This window comes from Erigeron canadensis, chromosome 7 (assembly GCF_010389155.1).
Source record: "Erigeron canadensis isolate Cc75 chromosome 7, C_canadensis_v1, whole genome shotgun sequence".
In the NCBI taxonomy this organism is placed as follows: Eukaryota; Viridiplantae; Streptophyta; class Magnoliopsida; order Asterales; family Asteraceae; genus Erigeron; species Erigeron canadensis.
Window position 1 is genome coordinate 25,889,185 of NC_057767.1, and position 18,430 is coordinate 25,907,614.

Here is an 18,430-nt window from a genome sequence, read left to right on the forward strand (position 1 = left end):
TTAAGGAATTATTAATTTATAGTTTTGATGGGACCTATATTTTTACCTTGGGTTATCAAAAAAGTTATTATCTTATTATTTTATTGATTGGTGTCCAATTTTGTACTGGTCTCAAGTTGGGACCGGACAAATTATTAATTTTATCGAGGTTATTAATTTATCGGGTATTAATTTATAGAGGTTGTACTGTATGTCAAAACTTAAAAAAGAATGAACATAGTTAATTAATTATATATCAATAAACAAATCAATATAAGAATTTACAAGAAATAAGATAAAAAGACAAACTAAAAGTTTTCTGATAAAACCAAAATGGTTAATGGTTTCGAAAAATATTCAACAAAACAAACTTGTCATGATGATCTCATTTCAGAAAGTCCAGATGTGATGATTGAATTTTGGGGATGCCGGAATTGGGATTGGAAGTGTGGGTTTTATTTGTTATACATGGAATAATAATTATTTGGGCTTTAAAATAGTTGTAGATGGATAAAAGGTGTTATAGGTTTATCACTATCCTTAAAATAATGGCCCAATTTTTATTTCTTTTAATTGAGATAATTTACATAAGTCCATACCCTTAAATAACATGTGTCCAAAAACAATTTTCTATATACTCGTTAAGAAAAATTCCAATCTAACCTAAGTCCGTGGACCTAGGTGGGAACAACACAGAACCGCCCTTGACACCGATCAAAACTTAATAGTCTAGCTTCTTTAAACTTCATAAAAGTTTACTACATAATAAACATTTTGTTAGTTAACACTACATAATAAAGCAAATATTAAAAAAATATAAACCGAAAACCAGTTCAAACCCGACTGGGAAAACCAATACGAATCAAAACTGAATCCAATGGTTTTTGTTTTTCAAAAACCAAAAGTTTCGGTTCGGTTTTCGTTTTTGGGCCAAAACCAACCCAATCTTACCCCTAGTGTTTATGCGTAAGATAACCATGAGTCCTTCACCAATTAGTGTTCTCTATGCATATGAGATTAAGAAATCTCGGTTTCTCTTTTTCGGTTTTTGATTTCATTTTATCGTCGGGAATATTTTATAAGGGTTAAATATTAGATGGGAGGTCGTTCTGGAAGAACCTCTCTACATTATACCTCTCCCATATCCCTTTTTTTGTCGAGATTGGGTTCCGTTGTTATTGTAACCATTACCATCTAGTTTAATAGTAAGGAGACTTGTTTTCTCACAAGAAGTTTAAGTTTAAAGTCTATCCTAGGAATACATGAGGGTACTCACATGGATTACAAGATATAGTTTCTCTATTTACCTTTGACAAGTTTCGACTATGTGACCTACAACCTTCATCTATAGACCGATATTGTCACATGAAGGGATGATACCACTGGTTTCAACACCAAAGTACTAATATATCAATACAATATTCATGTATAATAACGAATGGTGTAATTCTACCTTTATTATTTGGGAATATATGTAACTTGTATATCTTTTTTATTGTGTGAAAAAAACTATCATGAGATTCATTGTATATAATTAACCTGCATAATTGAACAAATCGTGTAAAAATTGACCAGACACTAACGTGACACTATCTGACATTTGGGAACCGGTTTGAGGATTACTAATGCGGCTTGCCGGTTTGAGACTACTTTGGTATTAAATAACCATCAATTATGACACAAATCATCTAATTACTTGATATACTTATATCATAGTAATAGAAATTATTCATATATCAAGTAAATAATTTGTAATATATAAGAAATGTACAAAGTCAATAAGTAAAGAATAGGCCGGTATAATTCAATCCTCAAACTTTGTTGTCGATCAACAAAGAATAATCCTCAAATATTTTCTTTTCGTTAGCTTTGAATTAATAAATAAGTTGAAGATAATATAAAGTAATTTTTAAATTCATTACCTTTTGATGGTGTATTGAGAACGGATGGAAAGTTTTAGAAATTTTTTTTGAAACGGGCATATTTCAAGGGTGTTTTGTCAAACAAGTTTTCGGGAAAAAAAAATGAAACAAATTATTCCGGTTTTTCAAATACCGGATTCAAAAATCCGACTCGAATCCGGTATTTGAAATACCGGTTTCAAAAAACCTAGTTTGAATCTGGTATTTCAAATACCGGTTTCTAGGTGATGTGACACTTCGCAGGTTGACTGTTGACTGGTACAGTGGACTGTTGACTGGTACAGTGGTTGACTGCACGTACTTCGAAAACGGTATTTGAAAAACCCATAAGATATAAACTGGTACAGTGGTTGATTGCACGTACTTCGAAACCCATAAGGATTTGTAAGTTATGGCTTCTTCATCGTCATCTGACCCATCATCACCTCCTACGGTAACATTTCATGCATTGAAAGCGCAATGTATATAAGATATAAGCGACGGGTATGAACTTTACTTGAAAATTAATGACTGTAAGCTGCTTATGGAACAAAGGAAGCGCGAACATAACAAGAAAATAAAAGAAATAAGCAAAAAGGGCAGCGGAATGATTATAAGTGAAGAAATGCATAAGGATTATCTTGAGACGGCATTACCAAGTATCGACGAAATAACTTCTGAAGTTGAGAAACTCTTAAAGTTGATTAACAAAAAAATCGACTTGGCGACAATTTATAAATTGGAAGCTGAAGACGGTTTCAGTTAAAAAGTTTGTGTAGTATATCAAATATGTATTATTAGTTGAAGACGGTTTCAGTTAAAAAGTTTATGTAGTATATCAAATATGTATTATTTTTATTTAAGTTTATGTATTTCTTTTATCTAAGTTTTGATATCTTTTATTTTGAATATGTATTAATTTGATGTAAGTTGATGTAACTTTTATATCCATGTTGTTTTTTCTATAAAATTTCAATTAAATAATATTATAAAAAACAGATATTTATTATAAAAAAAAATACAGATAGTTATTAACACAAACATAAGAAAAAATTACAAGATAAATATAATCTATCTATGCCCCCCAGTTCCACATCCCGATGGATTGCCACGTTCTCGGTTACTTCTTCGCGGCTCGAGCACGTCGTGCTCTTCTTCTCCTTCATCATTTGCCAGATTTGTAACTGGCAGTTGAGAAGAACCAATATAAGGAGAGAAGTCTTGCATCGGATAAGGAGAAATGTTTCGAGCCGGTGGACCAGTTCCGTAATAAAAATCAGGATTAAAATGATGTGGAGGGAGATCAAACAGATTAGTTGGTCCTGCATTTGGGGTATAATAATTCGGGGTTTGAAAGCTACCCATGAATAAATTACCTGGGAACATTTGATGGGTTGCTGAAGTCGAGGCTCCAGCCTGTGGGTTACCCGGTTGGTAACTTTGAAACCCTGAATTTGGTGTCAGCCTAAACACAGTTTGGGTATTAAAACTAGCCCAACTAGAAGGACCAACACCGGAACTGGAAGGAGCTTAATAACTTTGGGAGGGAGGCATTTCAAATGGCTGTGGCTCAGGAAATTGCCAATTTTGAGACGAATAATTCATTCGTTCTTCCTGTTGAGTCAACGAAAATGTCTCCCTCGTTATTGTTCTAAAATCCCAAAACAAGTCACTTATCTGCGGATTTGCTTCTTGTTGTAGACGAGCTCGCTCGTTAACCTGTACCAAACTGTCTTGCTGTGCACATTTAAATATTAGTAACAAATTAATATTTATTAGTAGTAAGGTTTATTTAATAAAAATAAACTTACATAAACTTGTTGGTTAACGCCCCATTGAGGGTACTGGCCTGGAGGCTGTTGCTGACCGGGCTTACCGACTGTTAATACGATATGCTCCAAATACCACTGCATATAGCCTGGTGCACAGGTGGTCCCTCGGTCTCCGTGGTGGATCCGCTGCGCCCGGTTGTTCCACTGGTCGATATAGTCGGCGTGTACTTCACATTAATCGGCCTTCGCTTTTCGCATTTTGATAAGGGTCTTATGTTGTGCTAGGGCCACCAAAGCATCATTATCAGGAATGACTTGTATCAAGCCGAACTGTCTAGCAACTCTATCTGCTAGATGAACCTCCACTTCCTCCCAACAAATCAAGGGACCCATGTATCTCCATATGCTTCGACCAGTCTTACAACTCGCGGGGAGTATGTTGATGAAGTTGGTATACGGAGTCCATTCGAACTGCATTAATTAAAAAGTATTAAAAGATATTAAAACGTATTAATTTTTATAACTTAAAAGATATTAACATATTATAACTTAGAAATTAATAAGTACATATAACTTAAAACGTATTAAAATATATTAATTATTACCTGGTCAGGCGTGAGCACCTTGAAAAAAGAACGAAACGAAATTATACAGTGTACCGGTGTATCACGATTTGAGTGGTCTCCACACCACTTGTTTGCTAAACAACTTCCATAATCATACACTTCTTCTTCTTCTCCGTCATCCGGTTTGTATGGCGTGACTCGTGGGGCAATGCGTGGGAATCTTTCCCACGCCCAATACTGCAACAACAACAACAACGGTCCATCAATGCCCTATCTAGTAGGCCAAGTCCCCTTAGACAAATTCCTATACAAACAACAAAGAGTTGTTGAACCCCAGCTCCTTCGACCCGCTATGCTCAGGTCTCCCAGAAACGACAAATAGTTAAAACTAACATCATAGCTGTTAGAATCAGGAAAAAGCTGCGAACCAATAAGAGCTAGAATAACCCGTCTAGCCACTTGTTTGCAACGCTCCTCATCATTCGGGTCCCAATGTTCAAAAGTAATCGTACCTGCCAACCGATTAAATTTCATCCGACCTTTGCGCAAGTCGTCATTTTCCGGGTAAATACCCAGATACTCCTGACACAAATTCTTCCAATATTCAACATTTCGGGTCTCTGTAAACCACTGACCACACACCGATGGTCCCTGTATGGGTAAACCCCATATCACCTGCACATCTTGCAAGGTGATAATCGCTTCACCGACAGGAAGGTGAAACGTGTTGGTTTCCGGACGCCATCGCTCAGTCAACGCGATGATCAAAGAATGATCAAGATGGCATGTATATGCCTGGAAGAGTTCGTAAAACCCAGCACTCTTGATATAGTATACAACCTCGTTGGGCACACCATCTTGCAGTTGTCTGTTAAGCCCTCCATCACCTCTTCTGCAACGTGGCTCTTCTGTCAGGGCACGGTCATGGGAGATGTTGTATGACCGATGTTCATCTGCAGCTTGTAGCCACAACAACTTTGGGTTTCTAGGAACACAGCTAACATTAATAGATGCCATTTTTTATTGTGAAAATGTAGCTTTGATAAATTGCTGGTTGCTTATATGAGAAATATATGTTTTTGCGTGACCATCTATGAGTAAATATGCATGTATATATACAGTAGAAAGTCTGTTACGTTGCATGGGGTTTTTTGTCTCGACTTGAATTCGGTTTTTGAAATACCGGATTCATAGTCATGTCACTGTCACTTTACTGCCCCTCTACTGCCACCTTTCCTGCCCCTCTGAACTCTGTCGTCACATCACATCAATTAGGGTTTCACCTGGCTAAGACACGTGTTAGGTTTAGGTCGAAACCGGTTTTTCAAATACCGGTTTCGAAGTACGTGAAGACAACCACTGTTCCTGTCAACATGCACTGTCAGATCACATCACATCAATGTCGAATCCAGTATTTGAAATACCAGATTCAAATATTCTTTTTGAATCCGGTATTTCATATACCGGATTCGACTAGAATTTTTGAATCCGGTATTTGAAAAACCGGAATAACTGGTTTTATATATTTTTTTTTCGAAAACTTGTTTGACAAAACACCCTTGAAATACGCCTGTTTCAAAAAAAATTTCGAACTTTTAAATGAATTAGGTGCTTTGCTATATTATGAGTAGGCATGTAAAGAAATGATGCTTAAAAGTTAAAAGGGTATGACAGTAAACTTAAAGGCGGGAGAACTATGTATATTACCTGCGTTTTGTAGCAGTAGGGGACACCTACTTATCGATTTCTGCGTTTTGAGCAATTGATAACATGAAAAATCATTCTTTTTTGGATTTTTTTACCAAACACTTAAAATAGATGATTTATGGTTTCAAAACACAATAATCTAATAATCTTGTTAAAAAAGTAATCTCAAACACGCTCTTAGTTATATATATATACAATATTTTTTTTGTCATATTACTGCTGCTACCTTTTTATATGCCATGATAATTTGTTAAAATTGTGTCTTAATAGCTTATAGTTATAATATATGTGTTTTGATATATGATTATCTCTTCTTTTTTTCAATAATAAAAATGAATGTCTCTTTTGGTCATTTGACTGGTTTAGTCACGAAATTATACAACTTACAAAACATTCAAAAAAAACTAATTATATGATTATGGCTATATTAAACACAACTTAATCAATTCCAAACACTATAATTTTACATCACGTTTTGTTACAGCTAATTATCTGATTTAGATTATACAAACAACATAATCTATTTTCAAAAAGCATTCCCAAACACCCTCTAAATCATACCGGCCCAATTCCCCAGACTTCATTAATTAACGGTCTCAAAAACGCATTTGTTACATTACATATATACATTAATACATGTAGTACATATACCATATAAATTTACAAATTTAATGGTACTCAGGTAGCACATGTAAGTTGTTACCAACTTAGCGTGAGCTTTCTAATCAACATGAATTATACACTCGCACTTACACAATGTGGCTTTCACTAAATGTTTCTAATTAAATTCTGATTACATAATAAAAAACAAAAGACCACCTTATATATATAGGCTCACATAACTAAAACGTGGGTATACTAAAACCCAATAAAAAGTAACTGCTACTTAAAAACTAGGACCACTAACCAAAATAATGGGTCTAAGAACGGACTAAAATTAAAGCTAACATGAACTTTCTAGGTAAAGTTGATGGATATAAATCATTGATTAAATCAATAGTTATGATTAAAAAAATTATTTTTGAACCTTAATCCTTATCTATACTTCTATACTACTATATAAAACTTATACCCCATTTGTTGAAAATTTTATAATTTTGGGACATGCGAAATTACCATTTTACCCTTAATTAATTAACTTACACAATCATTCCATAAACTCCTTAATTAAATAACTTAATTACACAATCATTCCATAAACTTCTAAAAGATATATCTACTACTCTTTCAAAATCAAATATATTTATATCAAATACCTACACCACATGACGCATCTGCCGCCATCAACGGTTTGGCCACCGTTACCGTTTGTCGATGCCACCACATCACTGTCACTGTTATCGTCGCCGCATTGTGCGGGTACCATGCTCGTATTAATTCAAAGGCCAAGATTATCCTAACTTTACCTATAAAGTTACTGTAAACGCATGGTAAATCTAAGTAAAAATCAAATGCAATTGTTGAAGTGGAGTGCCATGTAATTTGATGTTGTCTTTTTCAAGTTTCAAGAGTGGTTTGATTGTTAATTTGAGTCAACATACAAACACTTCGTAAATTTAAGTCGAAATCACATATTTCCGGTTTTCCATATATACTCACTCACTGCACTATGCATTTTTTTTTTGTTTAATTAGGAATGGTGGCGCAGAAAAATCATCACAAGGCCCAAACGTAAAGTTCGTTACAATGATGTTGCAAACACGGAAAGTTCTTATTAAGATAAGTAAGTTATCATAAAACAATACGATGGAACTCATTCTCATATATAGCAAAGGTTTTGAAAATAAATAAAAAGATACACTAAAATAATGCAACGGGGTGAAGATTACAAAAGTTTGTCTTGCTTTGCATTCAATCCAAGAATGGAATAAGTCCACAATGCTCTAAAGTGAGAAATATTGTGCTTTTTGAAGAATCGAGATTTAATTTTCTTAATGCATCTTCATATTCATTTCGTGTAACTAAACATATTTTTATCCTTGTTCATTCCATTCTCATCTTCGTTTAACTTAATAGTTTTTGCAATGTATATATATATATATATCACCAATCGTGCTGGATCGAGAAATACGTGCGCTTCATTTACAATACTACAGGTGTGTCCTTTTTTGTTTGTCCAAATTTAAGAGTTACTATAATATATAGCTTCAATTTGTAATCATTATGTTGTATCCACTTGTTTATTTTAATTAATGTATGCCTGCCTGCTTTTCTTGTAGCATTTTTGTAGTATCTCTAACAAATTAATTCCGGCCATCATCAGCTTAATTAGTTTCGATGGAGAAACTTGAGCACTTTGATCATTATCATCTGCTCCACCTTGTCCATATGCAATGGAACAAAAAAAATGAAAACTCTGACGACGAGGAAGAGGAAGATGAAGATGAAGACGAATTTGTGGAGGAAACTACCCAAAGTAGTTATGGAGAATGCAAGATGTGTAGGGAACCAATCTATTCATTTCAATTGTGTTACTACAAGTGCATGCAATGTGCTGCTGATTACTCTCTGCACAAATTCTGTGCAGAACTGCCTGTAACCTTAGAAAACCATCCATCACATCCAAGCCACAATGTTTTCAATTTGGATCATGATGGCGGTGACAAATTGAGATGTGATGTTTGCCATCGTAACCAAATGTTATTTTATTACTATTGTCCCACCTGCTTCTTCAAAATGGACATGATTTGTGCAACTATACCAAAGCAAAAGATGGACCACCCAAGTCACCCTCACCAACTCCAACGTATGTCGAAACTGATGGTATCCAGCTGTGATGCGTGTGGTAATGAACACAAAGGGACCTTCTACCAGTGTACCACTTGTTTTCAGTTTTGGATCCACGTAGATTGTGCGTTGTTGCCCAAGAAGTTGCAGATACAAGACACTACCGGTGGGATTTTTACTCATTCTCATCCCCTGACCCTTGCCTATTCCCTTCCGTCTCTTGAAAAAGAAGCTAGATTCGATCCCAGATGCAGAGTATGTGGTGGAGACTTGGATAATTCCTTGTGGCATTACAGATGCGATAAATGTTGGTACTACACCCATGTTGATTGTGCAACCTCAAAGAAAGATGTGTGGTCTACAAGTAAGCTATCAATCCTTAATTTTAATTTCCATGCTAGCTTCTACTAGTAGTATCATGTGTACGTGCTAGAAAGTTTTGTACGGACGATATATATGTTTTTCTGATCATACGGTACGTGTTTCACGTATCTGGTTACGTGTGTCTCCAACTCGTGTATGTACACGGATAACTAGGCATTCCGAAATCCGAATGACACTTTTGCGGTTAAGACCGAGTTCATAACACCGGGTTTTAATGTCTAGCTTTTAAGTTCAGGTTGGGTGAGTGCAGTGGGTAGACGTGGTATGGAAAAACCCAAATTTTAACAAGATCTATTTGTAATAATATTCCCAATCCTAGTTACCCATTTAATTACTAGTACTCACATCATTTCCATGAAAATTCGTAAACATCATATAATTGTCATTAATTATGAAAAATATTTCTTTACATTTTATAATTATAGAAAGTAATTAGTTTAATGATATAATTATGAAAAATAATTCTTAAACTTTATATTATCTTTTTTAAAATCAATTTTTTGATTTTTTTTTGTTGTTGTTATTTCAAATTATAACTTTATATATATCTTAATCATATAGTTAACGTAATAAATATTGGTTATAGTTAGAACTCTTATAAGTATTTAGCTTTACATCGTTAATAATTTAATATCTTATGATATTTAAATACAAGATATTTCTGATATGTATATGGTTTCTAAAATAATCAAAAGATAAAAAAAATTATAAAAATGACAGCATCACCATTTTTCAACATCTTTTATTTATGTTGGTTAATTTAATAAAAATGTACAAATATAAAACAAAATAAACAATATATATTTTTGTTTCGGTTTTTCATATTAATCCAAAAACTGAATCATAACTTTATGTTTTCATAAAATAAAGACAAAAAAAAAAAATTTTTGTTCGAATTATTCGGTTTTTATGGTTTTTGGTTCGATTTTTCTCACCCCTAATACTTAGCTTCCATATATAAATTTAAATATATTAATAGTTATTATTAAAATTTTTGTTTCATAGAAACAATTAGATGCAAAGAAAGCTATTAATAGACAAGTAAATATAATTACAAGTTTTAAAAACTTACGATCCCTTAAATCTTTCACCATCTTCATAATAATTAATCAAACTTGAAGCCCCTATGTTTGTTACATACGAAGTTTAGGTATATGGAGAATTAAACACTAAAATCTCTCTTCCTTTTTTTTTAATCTACACCGTGCCAATACTTTTTCTATATATACTTAAACTCATTTAATTATGTAAGCAAATATAACATTATTGTTTTTCAACACCTTTTATTTACAATTTGTCAATATACGATACCATGAAACATTAGTATTTTATTAGTTATATATGTCTATCTGCGTATTACGCGGGATATAATCTAGTGTAAGATGATACAATAAACTCTTTCTTTAGGAGCATCTAAGCGAAATCTATAGAACTTTATCAACAGGGTACAAACATATGAAAAGATTATTAAGTGTTTCCTATCAGATTTGTAATCACCAGATTAATATTATACATTAGGACTCTACAGTTTACAATTTTTGACAATATTATTGTATTTTTTAAATCTATCAAGATGAATCCAAGTTCAAACAGATTTTTTGAGATCATGCATGATTTGTGTCATCATCTTATCATTGCAAGAATTGACTATAATAAAAAAAAAAAGTGATGATGGCAAAATAATTCTCTAATGAAAGATAGTTTTTTTTTTCTTTTTCGACATGACATGAAGTACTTCAACATGCATAGAAATACTTGAAGGTATATGGACTATGGTATTTTAATTAATTAAACTTGTGAATTGTATTAATATTCCAAATATTTACAATAAAACCAAATAAGAACTAGGACAAAGCCAAGTAACATACTAAACAAGGAACCAAGCTACTGCTATACACATTAATACAAATGCAGACATCAGACACATCAAATACACAACAGCAACATCTTCAAACCTCAAATATGCTAGAATGGGACCAAGTAGTTTCATCTTTCATAACTCACTATTCCCATTCGCAAGCACACTTGAAGTTGAATAACCACCATCTTCATATCATCATGCAGCTACATAGCTGAAATTGACCCACCTCAAATTCCATTGCTCACTTACATTTATCACATTTTTGGTCTTTCTTATTCTTAAAGAGAAGAGCTTATTTCTTATACTATCTTTTATTAAACTGCACACAACCTCTTCACTCCTTTCCTTCATTTGAAAAATTCTGCAATTCCTTTCTTGCCAAATATAGTAGACTGCAGCAGCAATTAAGAGTTTGTTAACCACAATACCAATATTGTTTTTACCTCTAAACCCTGCATTTAACTGAATAATTTCTTGTAGTGACTTCTCCTCTTTCATTCTCCAAAAACAGCTTCTTAAACTGGTCCAAATCTTTGCAGCATACTTGCAATTGAAAAACAGATGATCATGGTATTCCTTACCATCCTTGCAGAGTCCACATTGAAGGTTATCACTATGTTTTCATTTATCAATTCTATCCAAGGTCATCAATTTCTCCTGGATTGCAATCCATAGGATGAAAGCATGCATTGGGTCACATTGTTTAAACCAAATCACATCTCTTCAGACAACTTTTGGCCAGTTGATTCTAATATCTTTCCAAGCCTGTGCAGTAGAAAAAGCCACAAGTTGATTCTCTTTGGTAATCCATGTAATTTCATCTTTCACACCATTCTGCAGATTAGGAACAGAAATTCTCTCCAAAAAATTAAACCTTTCCTCCCAACCATCAGGCCACATCCATCTACGTTCCTGAATCATAGAACTTAAACTTGCATCCACATCCATTCTGGCATCATAAAGAACTCTTTTGGAAATGAATTTACTCAAAGGACCTTTAGGGCACCAAATATCATACCATATGGAAATACTCCTGCCATCACCAATTTTATATCTCACATGTTGTTTCACCATATCTCTAATATGTAAATTTTTTTACCAACCCCAGCTATCATATTTGTCTTCCACTGCCTCCCAAATATTTGAATTTTTTTAACTTGACCACATTCACCCAATTTGCCCAAAGAGAATTATCCTTTCTTAAAATCTTCCAAAACTGTCTAACAAGCAAAACTTCATTCCATTTCTTCAAATCGTTAATCCCTAATCCTCCTTGTTCCTTAGGCCTGCATACAATTTTCCAGGCCACTCTTGCTTTCCCCACAGCAGACCCACCAGAATTCCATAAAAAACCTTTGAGCAATTTCTCAATCTCCTTAATGACAGTATTTGGAAGCAGATACACAGAAGCCCAATACAATTGCATAGATGCTAAAACTGATGCAATTAATTGCAACCTCCCTGCATAAGAAAGCATTTTGTTCTTCCAACAGTCCACTTTAGTCTTCACTCTATCAATTAACACTTTGCAATCTGCAACCCCCAACTTCTTAGCCAGTAATGGAACCCCCAAATACCTTACAGGTAACTTGCCACATTTAAATGGTAAAACTTCTAACAATTCATCTTTATCCTTCTCTTTAATACTACCAAAGAATATTATACTTTTTCCCAAATAAGGATTTAGGCCAGAAACTTTTGTAAACTCATCCAAAGAATCTTTTATAACTCTAATAGAACCCACATTTCCCTTACAAAACACCAACAAGTCATCTGCAAAGCACATGTGTGAAAGTTTCATCTCCTTACACCCAAAATGATATCCATACTCATTAGACTCCTGAATATTCTTACACATGATGAGATTAAATACTTCCATGACCAAGGTAAAAAGATATGGTGAGATAGGATCACCTTACCTAAGACCTCTGCCACCTTTAAAATATCCATGAATTTCACCATTTAAGCATATAGAAAATTTAGTGGTGCTAACACATGTCATAATCCATCTAACCATAGTACTGTGAAATCCAAACTTCCTCAAAATATCCTCCAAAAACTCCCAACTGACAGTGTCATAGGCTTTCTGGATGTCTATTTGCATAGCACATCTTTTAGGACCATTCTTCCTATTGTATCCCCTAAGAAGCTCTTGTGCAATCAAAATATTGTCTTGGATATGCCTTCCAGGAACAAAAGCACTCTGATTAATATGCACAATCTTATCTAAACCCTTTTAAACCCTATTGGACAGAATCTTACTAATGCATTTGTATAAGACATTGCAGCAAGCAATAGGTCTGAATTCCGAAACTTTACTAGGGGAGTTCACCTTAGGAATTTAAGCAATTATAGTAGCATTAATCTCACCCAGAATTTTACCATTCCTAAAAAATTCCTGGACTGCCAAGCACACTTTAGGACCCAAAACATCCCAACTCTTCTTAAAGAAAGCAGCAGTAAATCCATCTGGTCCAGGAGCTTTGTTGTTATCCATACCAAAAATAACCTCCTTAATCTCTTTATAAGTGATAGGAATAATCATTTCTGTAGCTTCTTCTTCACTCAACACCTTTTTAAAAATCCCATCCATCACTCTCTCAACCTTATCTACTTTTCCCAGAAAATTCTCAAAGTGCTTAACAAACTGTTTAGCCACCTCCTCTCCTTCATAAGAATTACCCTCATCATCCTTAATACTTTCTATTCTATTTTTATTCCTTTTGGATTTCAACATGCTATGAAAAAATGCAGTATTTCTATCTCTTTCTTTTAACCATTGAATATTCACTTTCTGTTGTAGCAACTTAATCTCATCATTGGCACAAGCCAAATATTCATTCAGTGAATCACTCACCAATTTCCTCACCTTCTTGTTATGAGGTTCTTTTTCCATAATTTGTTGATTCTTAACCAGCTCCTCCTTAGCAATCTTGACTCTATCAAAAACATTGCCATTCTCCCAATTTAGCTTCTTCAAAGGCTTCTTCAACTTCTTTAAATTCTTAACCAATTTAAACATATAGCATCCCTGAATTCCTTCATCCCACTCATCTTTCACAATTTCTAAGAATTCCTTCTTATCAGCAATGAAATTAGAAAATCTAAAAGCTTTATTCTTTCTCAAATACCCATCTCTTATAGTGATAACAGTAGGACAGTGATCGGATATAGAATATGGCAGGAATTTCCCATAAGCTCCATTATAACTACTAAGAAAGGCCTCATTAACCATGATCCTATCTAACTTCTTTAAGACAGTACACTGCTTATTCCTCAAAGATTTTGTCCATGTATAATAGAATCCACTGCAATTAATATCTTCCACCTCAATTTTATTTATAAACTCAGCAAATTCTTACATTTCAAGAGTTCTACATGACCCCCTCAGATGACTGCTCAGTTATATCTTTAGTAACATTAAAATCCCCAATCATAACCCATGGCTGTTTATTCACAAACATCTTTTGTTTTTCCATCTCTTTCCACAATTCTCTTCTCTCATACCCACTATTGCTAGCATAAACGATACTACAGAAGAATCTCTCCTTCTTATTCACAGTCTCAATAACACAAAATACACATTGCTTAGTCTTATCAATTACCATTAGTTTCACCAAATTAGAATTCCAGCCCAACACAATTCTACAACTACCAGGGCTATGCTCCACATTAGATATCCAATCCCAATTCCTGAAAACTCTATTACCTACCTTATTTACTGAATTCATTTTGAGATGAGTTTCAATCTGTAGCTGCTCATCCTTCATAATTTTAGTAGCTTCATTCTGCTTAAGAGTTGTATTCATACCTCTAATATTCCAAGCACTCAATTTAAAATCCATAATCAATTAAGTAATTGAGTATCACCACCATTCATCTCATCTGCCACTAAATCATTAGCAGCACCATCTCCTTCATCTATAATATCTTCCTCATCATCATACCTCTCCTTTTCCTGAAGTTTTTCTTGCCATTTGTCATCAAAATATTTTTTCATAGAAGCAGGCCAATCTTTTAGTTCATCTTCAGAGGGCTTCTTATTACTCTTAACATACCATTCCACCTTAATTTTTTGAAATAACTCTAATTCCTCATGCATACTCCCCTCTGCTTGTTCATTTCCAAGAACTTCATATTTATAAGCAGTACTAACACCCTTTGGAGAGCAATCATTCTTACTAGCATTCACATTCACAGGGACATACTTAACTTTGGGTTTTTCCTTATGAAATTTGTGCTCATTTCTTACTTTTTGACCAAACCTTTTACTTTTAAACCACCCTTCCTCCTCATATTTTTCCACCTGTTCTTCAATATCAGCATTAGCCTCTCTTTCCTTTTCAACCTTATTCTTTTTAACACCTTGCAATTATCTTCATTATGCCCAAACACAGTACAATGTTTATACACAATAGGCTTCCATGCAGACTCCACTGTAACAAACTTGGTTTGTTTGATATTCTTCAATGCATCCTTATAAACTATCTCTATCTGATCCAAAACACCTTTACCAGCCTCTATTCCAATCAGAACTCTAGCAAAACCAGCTCTTCCAGAACCAGAATGACACATGGTGGCAGTCATTCTATCCATCATGAGAGGTTTACCTAATCTGCTAGCCAAAGTGTTAATTCCTTTCACACTCCAACCTTCCAAAGGAACATTACTCAGTTTCACCCATATTGGCAATTTATTAGGCTCAGTTTTCTCAATACACACTTCAGAATTCCATTCTTGAACAATTAATGGTTTGCCATTAACCATCCAAGGGCTTTGCTCAACAACAAAATTCAGACCTTCTTTATTTTTAAATTTGAAATAGCAAATATCATTATTATCTCTCAATATCTATCCCAGACCAAATTTCCCCTACATCCTTCTCAAATTGTATCTCATTTCACTCATACTCATGTTACAACCCAAGAAAAAACCACATGCTGTTAACTTCCATTTCTCACTTCCTTCAGTAACCAAATCCTCATCAAATATAACAACTTCCTCACCTTTTTCATTCAACTCAGTAGGAACATAAAGCAGGTTTTTCTCAATCTCATTTACTTTATTTTTCACAATATTAGCATAAGAGAAATTCAATACCTTGTCCTTAAAAGCACTCTCATTACCAATTTCATTCACAATACTATCAGAAGCACATTCATCATTATCTTCATCAGCCAAAACTTTCTCATCACTTAACTTCTCATCTTTCTCCTTATTCTTATCCTTTTCCTGACTCAAATCCCCTTTGCTATCATTATCAACCTCCACCTTAGTCTTCTCCTTCAAAATGCTGACATCATCATCATTATTATTTTGATTTTCAATATTTACATCTTTATTGTTCTTATTATTCTTATTATTCAGTATATAATCATCTAAATTTACAGGAGTTTTCGTATTTCTACTAGAAGATCTCTTTTTAGGCATTTTGCAAAAAATCCCAAATTCTAGGGTTTTTATTACCGCCAAAAAATCGCGAAAAAACTACAATTATGAAAATCGGACTGAAAAATAGAACGAAATATACGAAGAATGATGCAAAATGATGAAGAATTGAAGAAGAAATGAAGGTTTATCAATGGCGGAAGCAGTTACAATTTTAAAGTATTTTTGACCAATGGCGCCAAAATTGATCACTACCATATATCAAGTGACCAATAAAATTATTTTATGTTTGGTGTGACCAATAAAATTATTGATCTTATTCCTAAATTTTATTCAATAAATATTATATAAAAGTTATCAATCATACTTTAAATTTTTATTCATTTATATGTTTCATAACCTTTTTCATTATTAAATATACATCTTTTATTTGTTTGGGTTTTGTGTTATGAATATTAATTTAAGTAAAATAAATATTTTTCAAACATGTCGGTACAACACAATTACTCTAATTCACAACCACTATTTCTATTAATATATATTAATTAATAATTAACTGGAGTACCTAAATTTTCTCAAAGACATTATTTTTTCAATTTTTCCAATCATCAATTATTATATCAAAACATTTTTTTATTTAGATTATTTTAAACGGTCGCGATCGTGCGGGTAGAAGATCTAATATATATATATATATATATATATATTAGTGTAGTGCCCGTGCAATGCAATGGGAATAAGATCTTTCTATTGACGGTGCAAAATTTATTATTGAAGTTTGTCGCATATAATTTAGTATGAAAATAACATGATTTGTTAATATGTCTTATTTTATATGTTTACCTTACATGTATTAATTAGTTTATGTTTAGTTTAATCATAAAGTCTATTTAATTATTATTAAACATATATTTTTATGTAATTGGAACAAGTTCTTTTTACTGTTTTATAATCTAACCGTTAAGGTCTCAAGATAAATCTAAAATGTTACGTATTGTAATATTTAAGTGTTCTTACCGTTTTTATTTTAAAAGTGTTATCACTGGAGTGTTAATTTATATGATGCCGTTAAAAGAAACATAGTTTTTATGTATGATATGAATTTGCATAATGATAGTTTCTTTTTCAATATGGAATTCAACTGCAGGTCTTGCCAAAACTTCAAAAAATTTCGAAGACAAGGATCATCCTAATCTGTTGCGTCTACCATTTATTGATGAAAGTGACAACCTTCTAAAGCACAGTTTCTTTAATCAAAAGGACCACCAGCTTATTCCAGATGAAACAAATAAGGATGGAAAAATTATGCTTAACCATGCTAGCCATCAACATCCACTGATTTTATTGGATACAAATACATCCCAACTGATCGCTGCAGATAAATCCCTTTCTCTCCACGACCCGATGAAAAGAAATCAACTTTTATGTGACGGATGTGTCAGACCAATCATGACCGTGCCATTTTACAGATGTAGTAGAAGTTCTCAACTAGAATGTGGTTTTGTTCTTCACAAGTGGTGCGCCGACCTACCGTCCAGATTACATGACCACCCAGACCATCCCAAACATACCCTTGATCTCATGATGCCACACGTTCGTGAAAAGTTCTATGGTGTGTTTGACTGTGCCATTTGTTGGTTACCTTCGAATGGATTCGCGTATGGATGCACAACATGTGCATATTATGTTGATATCAATTGTGCATTCATACCCGAAGAAATCACACATGAAGCTCATCCCAACCATATTCTTTCTAGAATAGATACTAAAACAGTGGTGTATTCAAGATATTGCAATGCATGCAATAGAAAAATGGATTATGGATGGGGATTCGGTTGTCGCTCTTGTGACTTTTGTGTGCATACAAAGTGTGCGTTCTTATTGCCTAGCATGATCAGGCACAAGCTCGATAAACATACTACATTGAATTTAAGATACGGACCAGTCGAGAACCACATTAGTGAATACTTTTGTGAAGTTTGCGAGAATGGACTCAACCCCACCCAGTGGTTCTATCATTGCAGTATATGTGCTCAGTCTGTCCATGCTGTTTGTGCGCCCTTAATACTTGAATATGAGCAATATTCGAGTTACAAAGGTGGTGTCTTCAGCTATATCAATGTCAAATCTGGTGGAACACTTTGA

General features: G+C 33.6%; 1 protein-coding gene across 1 annotated transcript; it reads left to right on the forward strand.

Annotated features, from left to right (window-relative positions):
* Positions 1-8,202: 8,202 nt before the first annotated feature.
* Positions 8,203-18,430, forward strand: LOC122609171. The gene is made up of 2 exons (XM_043782228.1): positions 8,203-9,016; positions 17,433-18,430. The coding sequence occupies exons 1-2, from the start codon at positions 8,203-8,205 to the stop codon at positions 18,428-18,430; spliced, it is 1,812 nt and encodes a 603-aa protein (XP_043638163.1).

Bases quoted from the DNA above. Each gene is read 5' to 3' on its own strand.
- LOC122609171 (XM_043782228.1), top strand. From the start codon at position 8,203: ATGGAGAAACTTGAGCACTTTGATCATTATCATCTGCTCCACCTTGTC. The intron at 9,017-17,432 runs GTAAGCTATCAA...ATTCAACTGCAG, and splicing joins GAAAGATGTGTGGTCTACAA to GTCTTGCCAAAACTTCAAAA.